The sequence below is a fragment of the Bipolaris sorokiniana genome, assembly GCF_000338995.1.
Source record: "Bipolaris sorokiniana ND90Pr unplaced genomic scaffold COCSAscaffold_5, whole genome shotgun sequence".
In the NCBI taxonomy this organism is placed as follows: domain Eukaryota; kingdom Fungi; phylum Ascomycota; class Dothideomycetes; order Pleosporales; family Pleosporaceae; genus Bipolaris; species Bipolaris sorokiniana.
In genome coordinates this window covers 895,082-909,594 of record NW_006911899.1, presented here as the reverse complement: position 1 = coordinate 909,594, position 14,513 = coordinate 895,082, and the positions used below count along the sequence as shown (strand labels likewise).

The following is a 14,513-nucleotide window of genomic DNA, read 5'->3' as shown; positions in this document are numbered from 1 at the left end:
GCGGCGCCCCCGTCCTTTTCGCCCTCCCGCCAAAATGACTCCCCACTTAATATCATGAGCAATGCTGAGCGGTGCAGGGTCGGCCCCTTCACCGACACCACATCATCATCTCATCTTGCCGCTGCCGACCCCCAGCATGGCCCTGGCCCCGGCGTCCACCACGAGGCCTCATCCACCATGACCACTCGACCCTCTCCCGAGCGTCCGCTGCCTGCACGCACGCCCTCGACCGAGCACGAGTCTCTCAAGTACCATCTGCTCGGCCCCTCGCTCACCAAGGCAGGCCAGGACTCGGTCGACCAGTCAAAAGTCTCGGACATCATATACAACGCTTCAAAGGGCTCCAAGTTCTTCAACAATGAAGAGGCCAAGGACAAGAACCTCACAGACAAGATCGAGAAGATCCTGGCCAAGAGGCGCCACCTCGACAAGCTCGACTTGACCTCCGACTTGCGTAAAGCCGACGACTACATCGCCGAGCTGGAGCTGAGCAGGGATCTGACTCAGATCGTCGTCCATCTCGACTGCGATGCCTTCTATGCCGCCGTTGAGGAGCTTGATAGACCGGAGCTCAAGGACGTTCCTTTTGCCGTGGGAAAGGGCGTGTTGACAACGTGCAACTACCACGCGAGGAAGTTTGGTTGCCGCTCGGGAATGGCAGGCTTTGTCGCCATGAAGCTTTGTCCACAGCTTATTTGCGTGCCCATGAATTTCCAAAAGTACATGGCCAAGGCAGAGGAGGTCCGTCAGGTGCTGGCGCTGTATGATCCCAACTTTGAGAACGCCAGCTGCGACGAGGCCTACCTCAACCTTACGAAATACTGCAACGAGCATCACATGACTGGCGAGGAAGCTGTCAGCCAGATGCGTGCCGATGTCTACGAAAAGGCCAAGATTACCGTATCTGCTGGTATTGCCGCCAATGCAAAGCTTGCCAAGATTTGCTCCAATATAAACAAGCCCAACGGACAATTCTTGCTTCCTAGTGACAGACAGACCATCATGGAATTCATGAAGACACTGCCCACGCGAAAAGTCAACGGTATTGGCCGTGTCTTTGAACGAGAGCTAGATGCTATAGGCGTGAAGACATGCGGCGACATCTACGCCCACAGAGCGTGCCTGGCAAAACTCTTTGGCCAGAAGGCATTTCAATTCCTCATGCAATGCTACCTGGGTCTTGGACGCACTGTCATCAAACGGGCGGAAGACTACGAGCGGAAAAGCGTTGGCACTGAAACCACCTTCAAAGAGTTACAGTCCCCAGATGCTCTGCGCGAGAAGCTTCGTTTCGTAGCTGAAGAGCTGGAAGGTGACCTCAAGCGCACTGAATACAAAGGCAGGACCCTCTGCATCAAGATCAAACTTCACACGTACGAAGTGCATACGCGACAAACCACGCCGCCGTTTGCCGTCCACAAAGCAGAAGACTTGTACAAGTATAGCCTGCCAATGCTGGAGAAGCTCATGAAGGAAATCCCAAACATGCGGTTGCGACTGATGGGTCTACGAGTCACACATATCATTAGCACCAAGAAGCCTGGAATCGACTTCTTTGGTCGTCCTGCCAAGGCATCTTCGGTCACTACCAAAAAGCCGGCGCCGAAAGAAGATGAGGAATGGGAAACTTGGCCCGAAGAGGAATTTGAAGAAGCTGCGAGACAGGAACGCAATGATGAAATGAATGAGCTCGAGAAGCTATCGCAAGAACAAAAACAACAGGACAGGGAGGCCGCCTCTAACACACAGTGGCAATGTCCCATCTGCAACATTCCGCAACCCCCAGATGACGCGAGTTTCAATGCCCACATTGACTTTTGTCTTTCCAAACAGACCATCAAGGACGTGGTCAAGTCTACGGCACCGTTGCCAGCCACAGACAAGCAATCCAGCGCGCCAAAATCTATGCCCAAGAAAGGGAAGCGCGGGCGGCCAAGGAACGAGAGCTTACCTTCGGAGCAGGAAGCCCGTGAGAAGAGAAGGGCTTTCTTCTCACTAGGCAATGGATGATGATGACGATCAAGCATGAAGCACACGTAGTAAAGAAATACTTCCCCATATATTTTAATGCACACATATACGTACGCCTTTTTGGACTTTTTTTTTGTACGCCAAGGAACCTTGCTACCCGTGAACTACTGACCATATTACTTTTTTTGACCCCAATGCCAAACCACAGATAAGCATGATACGATTAAAAAGTAACAACGAGAAAGAAAGAAGGGTATCCAACATTTCGCCCCCCTCAATATTAAAGGCCATGTCCTGTTCCACACCCACACCCACACCCCTTTCTTTGTGCCTCTTTTTAACCCCTGAAATAACCGGAAAGAAAGCCTCGTCATTAATCCCACCCGCTCCTATCATGCACCCGCGGATGACCCATCCTCGCCCCTGTCCCGTATTCTCTCTGTCCTTGTCCATTCCCCAGCACCGTGCTGTCTTGATTGTTAAACAACGTGTTGGCATTGCTTTCCGTGTACCCTGGCGGAACGGGCCATCGCATGTCGCTCGAGCTAAAGGGATAGCTTCCGAGGTTTGTATCCACACTTGTAATATTAGCATGGCTCCGCACAGAAGTGTTGAGCGGGTGCTGTAGCACACTGTCGGGTTGTCGGCGGTCGAGAAACGAGTTGCCTGGGCTGTCAAATTCGGGTCTTGTAAGGCGGAAACTGTCTTCCATGCGCGACTGGGTTCGGGGTGGAGAGAGAGCGGACTCGGGATGATGATGAGAGAGCGAGTCTACTCTTGGACTCAGGATAGCATTGCCGTTGGTAGATGTGTTGTTGCGATGGCTCTCGCGCGTTACCCGTGGTCCAAACGTCTCGCCTTGTAATCGTGGTTTCCAATCGTGAATTCCATCTTGTATCACGCGTTCGTAGTCTTCGTTCAAGCTAGGAATCGCCTTGTGGGACAGGGAGAAGTTGTCGATTTTCTCGCCGAGACGTTGGATTTCGTTTTGCATCAGGGTCGACCCATCAAGACTAGGTGGTGGCGGAGGTAGTGCATGTTGAGGCGGCGGGCTCGGAAAAGAATGCCCTGCTGCTTCAACACTACGCGAATTGTCGAAACGATTCGTACGTTCATTACGCAGTGGGGCCTCAAGTTCCACGGGTGCGTTGGGAATGGGCATGGGGTCCCATGAACGCTGCCAACACCATGATTGCTGTTGTGTGGCTTCCAAGTGCTCTGCCTGGCCGTTACTCACCCATTCAGGCAGGCGCTTCAAGTCTGTATTGAGGAAGTATCGGACTCCGTCAGTATATTTGAGGCCTTGGACGTCAACAGACAGAGTGGAGAGGACTTGAAGGATCCCGTAGAGAAGCACCCAGCGTCCGAGTCGTGCTTCGCGTGGAGACATTTGCTTCAGGTTGGTCGTGAGCTCGAATTGCTCGCATTTATCGATCAGAGTAGATCCTAGGTAGCACATTGGTCAGAATGAAGTTACTGTAGTCTCCCGAAGTCATCAGCTTACCATGAAAGTTGGCCTCTAGCTTTTCAATGTTCGTCGCATCACTGAAGATAATAGAAAGCTGCAAATTTGCTTTTGCGTCTTTTGTAGTATCTTTGGCCTTATCCTTCTTCAGCGATGCAAAGAAGCCCTTCTTCTCTTTCTCTTTAACATCCTTCGGTACCTCCCTTGGTAGTAAAGGGTACGGATGCGGTATATGTGCATAGCCATTCTTCGCGTCGTATCTGACCAACATGTCCGTCATTCCAAGCTCCTGTAGATCTGCACTGAAGTTATCATTCTTGCGATGGGCCATTTCCCATTTTCTAGTTGCGCGCTCCTCACGGGGATTCCAGAAAACATCTCGATCGACAAAGTATTCGTAGAGAGACCCAAAGTCTTCCTGTAGTCCATGCACCACTTTGCGGCTGAGCCAGGTTTTGTCAGAACTCGGTGGCCAGTTGCCGTAGATACCTGTAAAATGGGAGATGAGAAATTGTCGAAAATTCTGATAGCTCTGGTAAACCGGACTATTGGTGGCCTTTGGTATATCTTCCCATAGATCACTGAAGTCGAAACTGGACAGCTTGTCCTCCGCTTCCATGATACGCAGTCGCAACGTCTTTCCAGCAATGCCTAGGTTCCGTCGAGTGACGACTGACAAACGCTTAAAGTCTGAACGGTCTTCAAGTTCTGGTGTCATGACGCCAGATAAGTGGACAAAACTCTCAAGGTATCCTTGTCTCCATCTCACGGTGTCTTGCTCAGCCCATGCGAGAAGTCCAAGAGCATGCTGGATATTGTTGCGCAAGTCGTCTAAGCCGTGTTGACCCAGGTAGTTTGTAATCATTTGTACGCTACGCTCCCGAGCCGTTATGCCTGATCTGGCATTTGAATCAAGGTCGTACATCACTTGTATCTCTGGTTGTAGTGTGCACAGCATTTCATACACATCTGAACCGACGATGGGCTTTCCATGCAGCATTGCCAAAAAATTGCGGATAGCGACAAAGTGTAGTCTTTGCACCTGAGGCGTTTTCACCTTGCTTGGTGCTGTGAACCATATCTCATGGGTAGCATTGCATTTTTTGGTCTGACGAAACGACGGGGGCGAGCTTGAACAATCTAGATAGTGGTTCCTGGAGGCAGCTCTAGAATCTATACTAGAATGTACTTGGTCGATATTGAAGGATGATGGAGATCTCCCATTTGAAGAAGTTGGACTCAGCATTCGTGTCTGAGTAGATTGCGGAAGGTTTGGTGAAAGCCGCCCAGATGCTGAGCTTGCGCTTTCCGAAAGTGTCCAGTCATCGACATCGTTGTCGTCTATTTGACCGTAGAGCAGAGCGTTGTCCAGCCAAGTAGACCCCGCATTCTGCAGTACTTCCAGTTCTGCTCTTATAGAGGGCATTGGGCGATCGTCGTCAGCCTGCTCTTCTTTGAAGTAGATGAGCACACTCCCATGCTGCATGTCCTCGTCCTGGTACATTATGTCAGAGATAAGCGTGATGCTACGAGTTAGTAACGAATACATACATATTCAAACCCTCCGTAAGGGCGCATTCCGTCTTTGCCTCCTTTCCATACTTTGAAATTCATCCATGTCTTTTGATTAGGCGACAAGGAGTAGGGAACCGCCGACTCGGATCGAAATACTGGAGGTATAGGTGAAGATGCAACCGTTTTCTTCGTTGGAACGCCCCCGCCTCTCCCGCGAGGTGCTGCGGTATCCTTGCCTTTGGCCTGAAATTTCATAGTCTCTTTGCCCTTCGAAGATATGTCCGACACCGAGGCCGACTCAGCCGTTGATGGTTTTATTCTTCGGGACCGACTTTCCGACGACACATCTGTGTTACTGCTAGACACTGTGAGAGAACGAGAAATACCGGTCCTTGGGTTAGTGGTTTCGGGCGAAGTGTGCCATTCTGCGAATGTATCATGACTTTCAGAGATGGGTTCTGGGGATTTGCCTTTCGCTAAGCCCTTCTTTTCGTTTTTCTCGACTTGCTTTTGCTGGACTTTCCGGCTTCGAGCGCCTCGAGCCGACATTTCTAAGCGATATTACAGACGGAACCCCTGAGTTGTGTTTGGAGGTATGCTTTTGTTAGTGATATTGAGTCGTGTGATGGCAGTATCGAATATCCAGAAACTTTCTTGGACGAATCTGACGAGTATTCGGGGGATTTGGATACTTTCGTGTCAGACAATCTGTGCTGCTGGTTGCTGGCCTAACGTTTCCAGTTGATACTTCAATTTTGCAGCATAACCGAGGTGTCATCAAAAAAAGGACAATATATGCTGGGACGATCTGTCAAAGTTGTGGTCCTCGGTTGAAATAGGGACAGGCAAGAGCGCAGCTGAAAGAAGATGCGACTGCGCCGCAAGAAGGCGTCAAGGCAACCAACATAGGCACAGAGGAACACAAAAAAGGCCCAGAAAGTGTGGAGAGCGGGATAGTTTAGGATTGATCAGGTTACCTGCCGCTGCATGGGCTGGAGCAATACATATTAGAACCTAGCTATTCTCGAAGATTGATGTCTGCCCGTCCCGGCACTCAGGATGCGGAGCACAGGGCAGTGTCAGATGCGGACTGGCTGCTGATAAGAACTTTACGCCTACCGGTTGCTGCATGTTCATCCGCGAAGCGAGCAGCCATAGAGCAAAAGCGACGTCTTTGCAGGAAAGCTGCATGGCCGGACAGGGAGGCCGATAGCAGTGCATGTCTTGGGTGTCGGGGGTCAAAGGCGGAGAAGTGGCCCAGCCGAGTATGTTGACAAGCCGGCTGTTGTGCTCGTCTTAGGCGTCAGTAATCTCCTTGCTGTTGAATAGGGGACAGAGACGGCACGACGGGTGTCGAATGCTGCTGACACAGCGTGATGTTCAGGAGGACGCTAGCATGGGATACTGCACTCTATATACTTCGAGAACGACGATTGACACGGGTTCGGGATTGACAGGATTGACACAGGGCTCAACTTTGGTCTGGAAACGCAGATAGCGTACATACACCTAGGGTAGGGGAGCTTGAACCCAGGGCGCTGGATGATGAGCAAAAAGCTCGCCTGCAGGGCGGGGCCGGGGAATGCTGGGTTGGATGGCATCCATCTCTCTCAGTGGTGCGTCTGGCACACGGGAAGTGGGTTGGGCGGCGACAGCTGTTCAAGCTGTCTGGGCCCACCGCTCATGCCCGCCTATGCCCGCCCATCTGCGCTGGCGGCTTGGACGCGAACCCAGCGTAGCGAAGGCGCGGCGAGGATTCGGGGTCTGGCGTGTAGATAGAAGGTTAGCGCTGCGAAGACGTTTGATAGCGGCTGTTGGCTTGAGACCGGTGTGTGTGTGGGTGGTGTGGATGAGTGGGTATGTTGTTTGAGGAGGACGTGGTGGTGTGTTGGTTGGCCAGAAATGCAGAAGGCACCGTCCAGCCACACAATACCAGCCTCCCCCGCCATTCGCCCATGCCCACTTTAAAGTATCGCGCCCGGTTTCCATCCACAATACGTCACATCGGCTCACCTCCCCGAGCATTGTCGCATACTGCCGCCCACTCGTAGGCAAGGCAGAAACTGATCCCAGATTGTTCCGGATCTTTAAAGCACACCATTCGACCCTTCTTCGTTCTTCTTCCGCGCGTCGTCAATTTGCATCTTCTCGTCGCATTGCATTAGTACCCCACCGGGCCTCACCCATCTACTGCTCTCCCACTACACATAACTATCTCTTGCGTCGAGGCCGCCTTGCCCGCACCGACTGCCATCATGTCCTTCGCCGGCTTATCCTTCATCTTTTGGCGCATCTTCCAGTTCGTCACCCTCGTACCGACGCTGGGTATGCTGGCCTGGTTCGTCGATTGGTACAACTCGCGCCGGCTCCTCACTCCAACATCCATTCTCGTTCTCTTCATCGTCTCGGTACTCGGTGCAGCATGGGTCATGGCCACTCTCTTCCTCTACACACGCGCCAGGCACTCTGCCAAATTCGTTGCCTTTATCGACCTCTTGTTCGTTGGCGCCTTTATTGGTGCCGTCTATGCGCTCCGAGGCATCGCTGATGCAGATTGCTCCAGCATCAACCGCCGAGGATCTTACAGCACCGATCTAGGATTGTTCACTGTTTCTGGAGACACCTGGGGTTTGGACGTGGACCGTTCCTGTGCTATGCTCAAGGCATCATGGGCATTCGGAATCATGTAAGTATTTCGACCTGACAAACAAGCACGCTGGTACTAACACTAAACTCAGGAACATCATTTTCTTCTTCATCACTTCAATCCTGGCTCTGCTCGTTAGCCACCATCACCGTGAAGATCGTGTCATCGTTAAGCGCGAAGTTCACCGATCTCGTCACGGCCACCGCTCTCGTAGCCCCCGCTACTCCTCCACCCGCAGTCGCAGCCGCAGCCGACGCAGCTATGTTGTATAAGCGCTTGTTGTCACGAGTACGAAACGTTTGCATTAATCAGAATATCATGAGTATGAGGATTCGGAACCCACGAGGGTTTGGGAACATATGGCAGATGAATGTGATTATATTACGAATTTTCTTGGAAATGCCGCCATTTCACCAATGTCTGCAGGTATTGGAACAGAAGTGGAATGGATTGGCACGATTACGACGATTGTATGAGGATATCCCCTAATGTCGAGGTTTAACATTGTTTGTTTATTGTAGATAGCCGCATAATCTCGAATATGATTTCAAATCTCAGCAGCAACAACAACAACAACAACAACAACAACATGGCCATGACGACTTACACAAACACAAGAATATTCACACTAGCAACACCCAAGTCCTGTGGGGCCAAACAACGTGTCAATTGACAAAAAAATCGGTCAACCACGTAGAAAACGAAGTTGTTGATGCCGGGATACCCGTGGTTTGCATAGGGCGACGTTTGACTCGCATCGACCCTGAGTCCCTGACACGCCCTACACCGCTGCAGCCCGACCACCACGCTAGTGAGCTAACATCACACAAGCAACTCTTTCCCATAGGGCCTCTGAAGAGCTTTGGGCATGACCAGCAAGGCGTTTCCTATGGTTACAAAAACGGCTTGAAGACTTGTGGTATGAGAATGTAGTTGATGTCTTCTTTTGTACAAATGCATGGTGCGCGGATTCCATGCCCGCCCTGCTCCCATTTATGCAATTCCTCTTTCTCGTGATACCGGTGCAAAGACCTCTTACAAAATACATAGTACAGTGATACTGCTGCTACCACACTCTGAAAAGAGCCATGCCTCCCAATTGCCGCTCCACACACTCTCTTGCCTCTAGGATGCCCCGATCTGTCGTGACAAACATGCACTCGCCAGGATGCGTAAGTCCCTTTACGTAGCTCGACTCGCGCGTTCGTGTAATCTTGCCCAGATCCTCGCTCGTCAGCCATATCCGCCGTATGGGCTTTGAAATCAGCTTCATGTTGGTCAGCACCGGCTCGTTCTGCCAGTACTTTAGTCCCAGCCATAATCTCCTCCGCGCCGGGTTCTCTGGTACGTGTACGTCGTGGACCTGCTCGTGACCGAGTGGCGCCTGCTCTTTCTGGCCTCGTGGAGTCTTGATTGGGTAGGCAAGCCAAGGCTCATCTTTGAGCTTTTGCGCCATATGCTCTAATTGCTCAGGATCCTGTTGTGCTTGTAGGAGAAAAGGCTTTGGTGGTGTGGGTCCGCCGAGTGTGACAGAAGAGAGGAAGCCTTCACGCTGTAGGCCCAGCGCAATTTTGACGTGCATTTTAGAGACGGGTATTGACGTCAGCCCGAGTCTGGCTTTGGATGCATTTTGCATGTGCGAGCACACGTGTGCTAGGTTGACGAGAGACATGGCGGTGGTGATGATAGGATTTTGCCCTCAATGGGCTGCGAAGCGAGCGGGCGCGATGGCGGGGGGAGGGGGGTTATGTTCTCCAGGCGACGGGCTGTACTGACTTCGCAATAAGTTGGCGGCGAGGCTCGACGCAGCGGCGAGGCTCAATTGCGCGTCGTGGTGTTGTCGGCGGATTGCTCGATTGCAGCAAATTTCTGGATTGGCTCGGAAGTCCGCAAGTCACGAGTGGATCGTCCCTCGGCGACTGCGATTCGATAGAAGCTTGCCAGCGCCTAGTCAACTCCCCGCTAACAGGCGGGCGCTTCGAGGACGACACAAATAGAAGTCTATGCAGCTATTGCCAGGAGCTATGATCCGATTACATGATAACCTTGTTCCCTATATATGCCTTTGATCTCTCCATGCTCATCTTGAATGCTAACAGTCTGGCGTTGCTACTACCCAGCCACAGCCTTCTCCACATATTAGGCTGTCAGATATCTTGGACGCCCGACTAGACACACACTCACACCAACACGATGCCTCCACAACAGGGTGAAGTGTCACTCTTGACACTGTAAGTAGTGCGCCTTTGGGCGGGAAACGCCCTCTTTTCTGACTTTCCCACAGCTTCGCAGATGTGCACTACTACATCTCTCCGCCTACACAAAACCCCCCGCACCACCGCTTCGACAAGAGTTCCTATGTCTATCTCTACCACAATCCCATGCGCCAGAGTGGGCGCATCGAGATAGCAAACCATGCAGGCACTCCCCATCAAGACGCTTTTGCTGGTCGTAAGTCTTCGCGAAAAGATATATGTCTTACAGGGCGCAAAGGCTGATGGCGGGTACTGCACAGAGCTGGACACAGTGAAGATTGAACAGACATACAAGCACCCATGTCTGTTCACCCTGACAGTCGACGCATTCCAAAGCCACAATGGAACCGCAACCCCTCATCAGGACATGTCACAATGGCACCTCCCTACCCCTGACCCCTCGAACCAGGGCAAATACATGTACAAGTTACATACAGTAGACATGTACTTTTGGACGCCAGAGGACGCGAGTCTCTTTCTAGACTCCATCCGCAGAGTACTACAACCACATCAAATGCAGATCACGCGCAACCCAAATGCAACCCCAACACACTCCGAGCACAAGAACGATACGTTCAGTCCCGTCATCGCTCGACTGGAGAATGCGGCAATATCACACACCAGCCGAAGCCCAAGTATCAGCACTACACAGTCATTCCCTGGTCCTCCAAGCGCTCCCCCACCAACATCACCCCCTGCAAGCGAGCAACCGCCCAACTACGCCCCAATGGCTTACAACCCGGCTGCGCCTGCTGCACCTGAACCCATTGCTCATCGCGAGAAGACACCTCCACCAGAAGATGCTAGTGATGGAACTGGTCTTGGAGCCTCTGCTGTGCATGACCAGCATGCCGCGCAGTACAGCAATCCTTTGCAAGCGTCGTTCGCGCCCCAGCCAACGTCGGGGGCATACTTTCCTGGACCACCTGCTCCAGGACAGGGCTTCACTGGTCCGCCTGGTGTGCAGCGTACAAACACTGCAGGATCAGTACCAAGTGCACCACAGAGCCCGCCATCATTTGCACCACCACCATCTGCTCCTCCCCTAGGTCAAGTCAACAACACTCCACCCCCGCCAGCACTGAGCCGGACTTCGACCATGCCTGTTCAACAGTATGCCAGTGCCAACTACTCCAATTCCCCTGGCTTTCCTCCGGCTCCTCAGTCTCCTCCCGCACATTCAGCCGTGCCCTCGCCTGGCTTTCCACCCCAGCAGTACCAGCCCATGGCTTCTCCTGGCTACTCACAATTTCAATACAGCAGTACAGCCGCACAGGTAACACAAGGGCAGAACATACACCAGCAGGTCTACAGGCCGACTGAGAGCGAAGCTGCTGTGCACCACCACGAGAATCCGAGTGCACCACAACGCAACTCCAACATTGGCAAACGGGTAGACAAAGTGGAGAAGGGCATTGGCAGTTTCTTGAAGAAATTGGACAAGAAATTTTGAGGGCCCGGGAAACGAGCGCAATGTTTTCGTACCTACTTTGAAGCTTTTTAGCAAGCGTAGACGTGTGACGGAGTGACGGCCTTGATTAATGAAATTACATACATACCCCTGTACACATTTCACCGCCACAAGGGGAACAACGTCGACTGTGCCACTTTGAGGGGGAAATAGATCGACGCATGAATACGCACGTGAATTTGCGATTGTTATGCCGGCCGAGGAGAAGCTCTAATCAGAATTTGGTGCTAGCGTATCCTTGAGTCTGCAAGCGCCCAAAAATAGCACGAGGCTTTTGGCATGACAAGGCTAGAGTTTGCCTTCCAACGCTGATGTGAGAAAGCTAGAGGTAAAAGTCGATGATGGTGCCGGTGATGCCAGAACCCCGCATGTGAACAGCAAAGTGGTCAATCAGTACAGTACTAACATGTGCAAGTTTCTTTTGAAGCTGGGATGTATACGCAGCCTTCTCCTTAGCCTAGGGCCCCAGCCACAGACCCCTGGCCACAGCTTCCAATCAACACAGCATTCCGCATCATTCATCAGCCAGCCGCCAAGGCAGGTATCCGGGCGCAGCCCAGAACATAGCTTACAGCAGTCCCCCTCCCCATTGCTGTTCACTTGTTCCTATTCTATACACCTATAACGCCGAACATCCTAACCACAGAAACGGGCTTCGCGACGCTTGCCTGGCTGTTTGGACGCAACGGTTCGACACCTCTTAGTAGCGCATAACAGGGCTAAGGACGCGGACCTGCCGAAGCCTGGGCGATCCACACTACTCGGAACGAGTGATCTCATTGCGAAAACAAAGCTTCGTTCACACTTCTTGGTTGACGCACTTACCGTCTGACCGTTTGGCCGTTTGGACATTTGGACCAGACCAGTACAGGGTCTTATCAGTACTATGTTTTTGCCCGCCCACCATGCCACCGACGAGGCTTTGGGGAAACGAGAACTCTCCAACCAGGCCAAGACCTTTGTTGTTGTATGTTGGATCCCTCCTGCCCTTGCCCGCCTGTCGCAACCAACCTCAAACGCTTCGCCCGAATCAAAATTTGCTAACGCTTGGCTGCACAGGTTGGAATTGCTGCCGGAGGCATCTTCACTATACTCATAGTCACATACTTCCTTACCATTAAGTATCGCGCACCGTCCGCCAACGCCCGCAAAGCCCAACAAGCACAAAAAGACAAGCTACCCTCGCTGTTCTCGTGGAAGAACTTCCGCAAGCGCCCGCGCCGAAATGAGTACTCGACCAGTTTGCAGGATACCGAGTACCGCGGAAGCACCAGCAGAGCAAGCGGTGAGATGAGCGGCGCAGCAACAGGAGATCCCGAGAGGCACATTGGCAGCACCAACGCGAATGGTGTTGACCGGAACACTTCAATTCGCAGTGTTATGACGCTCCCCGCATACTCTTCCGCCGCGAGGGAAAATGAGAGGGTGCTGGCACGAGAGGGCGAACGGGCAGGCATGGACAACGTCATTGAACTCCCAGAAACACAAGACGAAGAAGAAATGCAGCGAGATCAGGAGATGGAGTCTTTGTACCAAATCCGACTGGCACGGCGAGTTGAAGCAGCGGAACGAGAAGCACGCCGACAAGCGCGGAGAGAGGCACGGGCACGAGGCGACGTCCAGGCACTTGCAGACATTCGACGAAGAGCAGAAGAGGCAGCAGATCTCTCCGTATCACAAATGCTCATTGCAGAGCATCAAGCCAGAACACGAAGCCGTGAGCAACGAGTCTCGTCTGTAGCCTATGGTGATCTCGGTGTTGCAAGGCACGATGGCACTCGTCTACGCGCAAACTCTTCAGAGAGCGACCATCGTCCCCTACTTGACTCGGCCGCCTCTTTCGCTAGCGGAGGCGGTCGGTCTCGTGGCTACACTAACGATACCCACCAACGCGGCCTCTCCGTAACCTCCCTCGCTCAATCTGTCGAGTCCCACGGATCCGACGACTACGACTTTGCCGATGCTTCCCGTACCAGCTCGCACTCACATTCGAACGGCAACAGTGAGGGCTTCGAAGTCATATCTCTAAACCCAGAAACAAGTCGCAGCGGAAGCAGCGCGCCGCCGCCCCATATAGACATTCCAGCAGAAGAAGCCCCTGCATACGAAGACCCACCAAACTACGAAAGCCCGATCAATACCAGAGCCCCGCAATTACCGGCTCTGAATCTAGACTTGGAACGGCTACCCAGCATACAGATTACTACAGAGCCAACTCCCGTGGATGGGCGAGCGCCATCCCCACTGCGATGATGATGATTCTCCTTTTCAACCCTTTTATTTCTCCTAAATAAAATCATCTACCTTTTGGGCTATTTTACACTGGATCTGGATGGCCGTTGCAGCTTTTCAGTCTTTTCCAACCTTGCTCGAAAGAGTTGTTCGTTCACTTTGCTCTTAGATTCACCCATCAAACGATTATACGAAGGCATTGCTGTTAGAGACACATTTTACTCTAAAGCTTTTTACACGCATTTTTGCATAATTTATTTTATTTCTCATCTGCGCCATAAGAGGGAGGGCGTGTATACATGACAGAGAACAGGCGGTCCAAGCTGTGGAAAAAAAGTTGCTTGGTCTAGTGGGTGGATGTTTTTTTTAGGTTGTGCTTATGGGGCATCACTGGGATGTGCTAGTAGATAGTAAATATGTAGCCCGGCAGTCTCTAGAAAATGTTTAATCGCATTTTTTTGGTCAAGAAAGAAAAGTTAGTCTTGACGTAAGCAACTACAGTAACGTCAAGGATCAGTCATCCGGCCAGATCAGTCATCCGGCCACCCCACCAAACCTGACCCGACGCGACACACGATAAATCCACAACAACAAGGTAAGATTAGATAGAATATCAAAATATAGTTAGCTATCAAGTTCTACATGAAGTCCGAGTGTGTCCTTGAATATGGCACTTTGTACACGTCGGCGGCGCGCGCTGACGTCGCTGACTGCCCTCACCCTGCTCAACCTCTGCGACTACCCTTTCTACCTCTATAGTAAGCTGCTGAGCCTGCTGCACCTGAAGTACTCCACCAGAAGCGATATATTGACGCTGCCGATCTTTCTTCTGTCGCCGGAGCTTACTGCCTTGACGTAGCTTCTTATTTTCTTCAGCAAGTATTGTCGCTGATTGCATTGCAATCTGACAGCCTTTAATAACTTGGCGAAGAAGCTGGCTTGTTGGGCTCTGAGATT

At 52.0% G+C, this 14,513-nt stretch overlaps 7 protein-coding genes across 7 annotated transcripts; 5 read left to right on the top strand and 2 right to left on the bottom strand.

Annotated features, from left to right (window-relative positions):
* Positions 1-177: 177 nt before the first annotated feature.
* Positions 178-2,010, top strand: COCSADRAFT_86898 (uncharacterized protein; the record flags this gene model as incomplete). Its single annotated transcript, XM_007700516.1, has 1 exon — positions 178-2,010. One exon carries the CDS (start codon positions 178-180, stop codon positions 2,008-2,010), a length of 1,833 nt encoding a protein of 610 aa, XP_007698706.1.
* A 167-nt stretch (positions 2,011-2,177) lies between these two features.
* On the bottom strand, positions 2,178-5,752 carry COCSADRAFT_307714 (uncharacterized protein). The gene is made up of 3 exons (XM_007700515.1): positions 4,988-5,752; positions 3,476-4,931; positions 2,178-3,417 (listed from the first exon to the last, which is right to left on the bottom strand). Exons 1-3 carry the CDS (start codon positions 5,498-5,500, stop codon positions 2,345-2,347), a joined length of 3,042 nt encoding a protein of 1,013 aa, XP_007698705.1. The 5' UTR covers positions 5,501-5,752; the 3' UTR covers positions 2,178-2,344.
* Positions 5,753-6,897: 1,145 nt separating this feature from the next.
* COCSADRAFT_35649 (uncharacterized protein) lies at positions 6,898-8,278 on the top strand. The gene is made up of 2 exons (XM_007700177.1): positions 6,898-7,637; positions 7,690-8,278. The coding sequence occupies exons 1-2, from the start codon at positions 7,207-7,209 to the stop codon at positions 7,868-7,870; spliced, it is 612 nt and encodes a 203-aa protein (XP_007698367.1). The 5' UTR covers positions 6,898-7,206; the 3' UTR covers positions 7,871-8,278.
* Positions 8,279-8,348: 70 nt separating this feature from the next.
* Positions 8,349-9,418, bottom strand: COCSADRAFT_35648 (uncharacterized protein). Its single transcript, XM_007700176.1, has one exon. The coding sequence runs from the start codon at positions 9,268-9,270 to the stop codon at positions 8,665-8,667; it is 606 nt and encodes a 201-aa protein (XP_007698366.1). The 5' UTR covers positions 9,271-9,418; the 3' UTR covers positions 8,349-8,664.
* A 184-nt stretch (positions 9,419-9,602) lies between these two features.
* Positions 9,603-11,464, top strand: COCSADRAFT_35646 (uncharacterized protein). Its single transcript, XM_007700175.1, has 3 exons — positions 9,603-9,829; positions 9,883-10,049; positions 10,114-11,464. Exons 1-3 carry the CDS (start codon positions 9,792-9,794, stop codon positions 11,304-11,306), a joined length of 1,398 nt encoding a protein of 465 aa, XP_007698365.1. The 5' UTR covers positions 9,603-9,791; the 3' UTR covers positions 11,307-11,464.
* A 215-nt stretch (positions 11,465-11,679) lies between these two features.
* On the top strand, positions 11,680-12,080 carry COCSADRAFT_307695 (uncharacterized protein). Its single transcript, XM_007700514.1, has one exon. It carries the CDS (start codon positions 11,731-11,733, stop codon positions 11,947-11,949), a length of 219 nt encoding a protein of 72 aa, XP_007698704.1. The 5' UTR covers positions 11,680-11,730; the 3' UTR covers positions 11,950-12,080.
* A 130-nt stretch (positions 12,081-12,210) lies between these two features.
* Positions 12,211-13,577, top strand: COCSADRAFT_86091 (uncharacterized protein; the record flags this gene model as incomplete). Its single annotated transcript, XM_007700513.1, has 2 exons — positions 12,211-12,291; positions 12,384-13,577. 2 exons carry the CDS (start codon positions 12,211-12,213, stop codon positions 13,575-13,577), a joined length of 1,275 nt encoding a protein of 424 aa, XP_007698703.1.
* Positions 13,578-14,513: the final 936 nt, after the last annotated feature.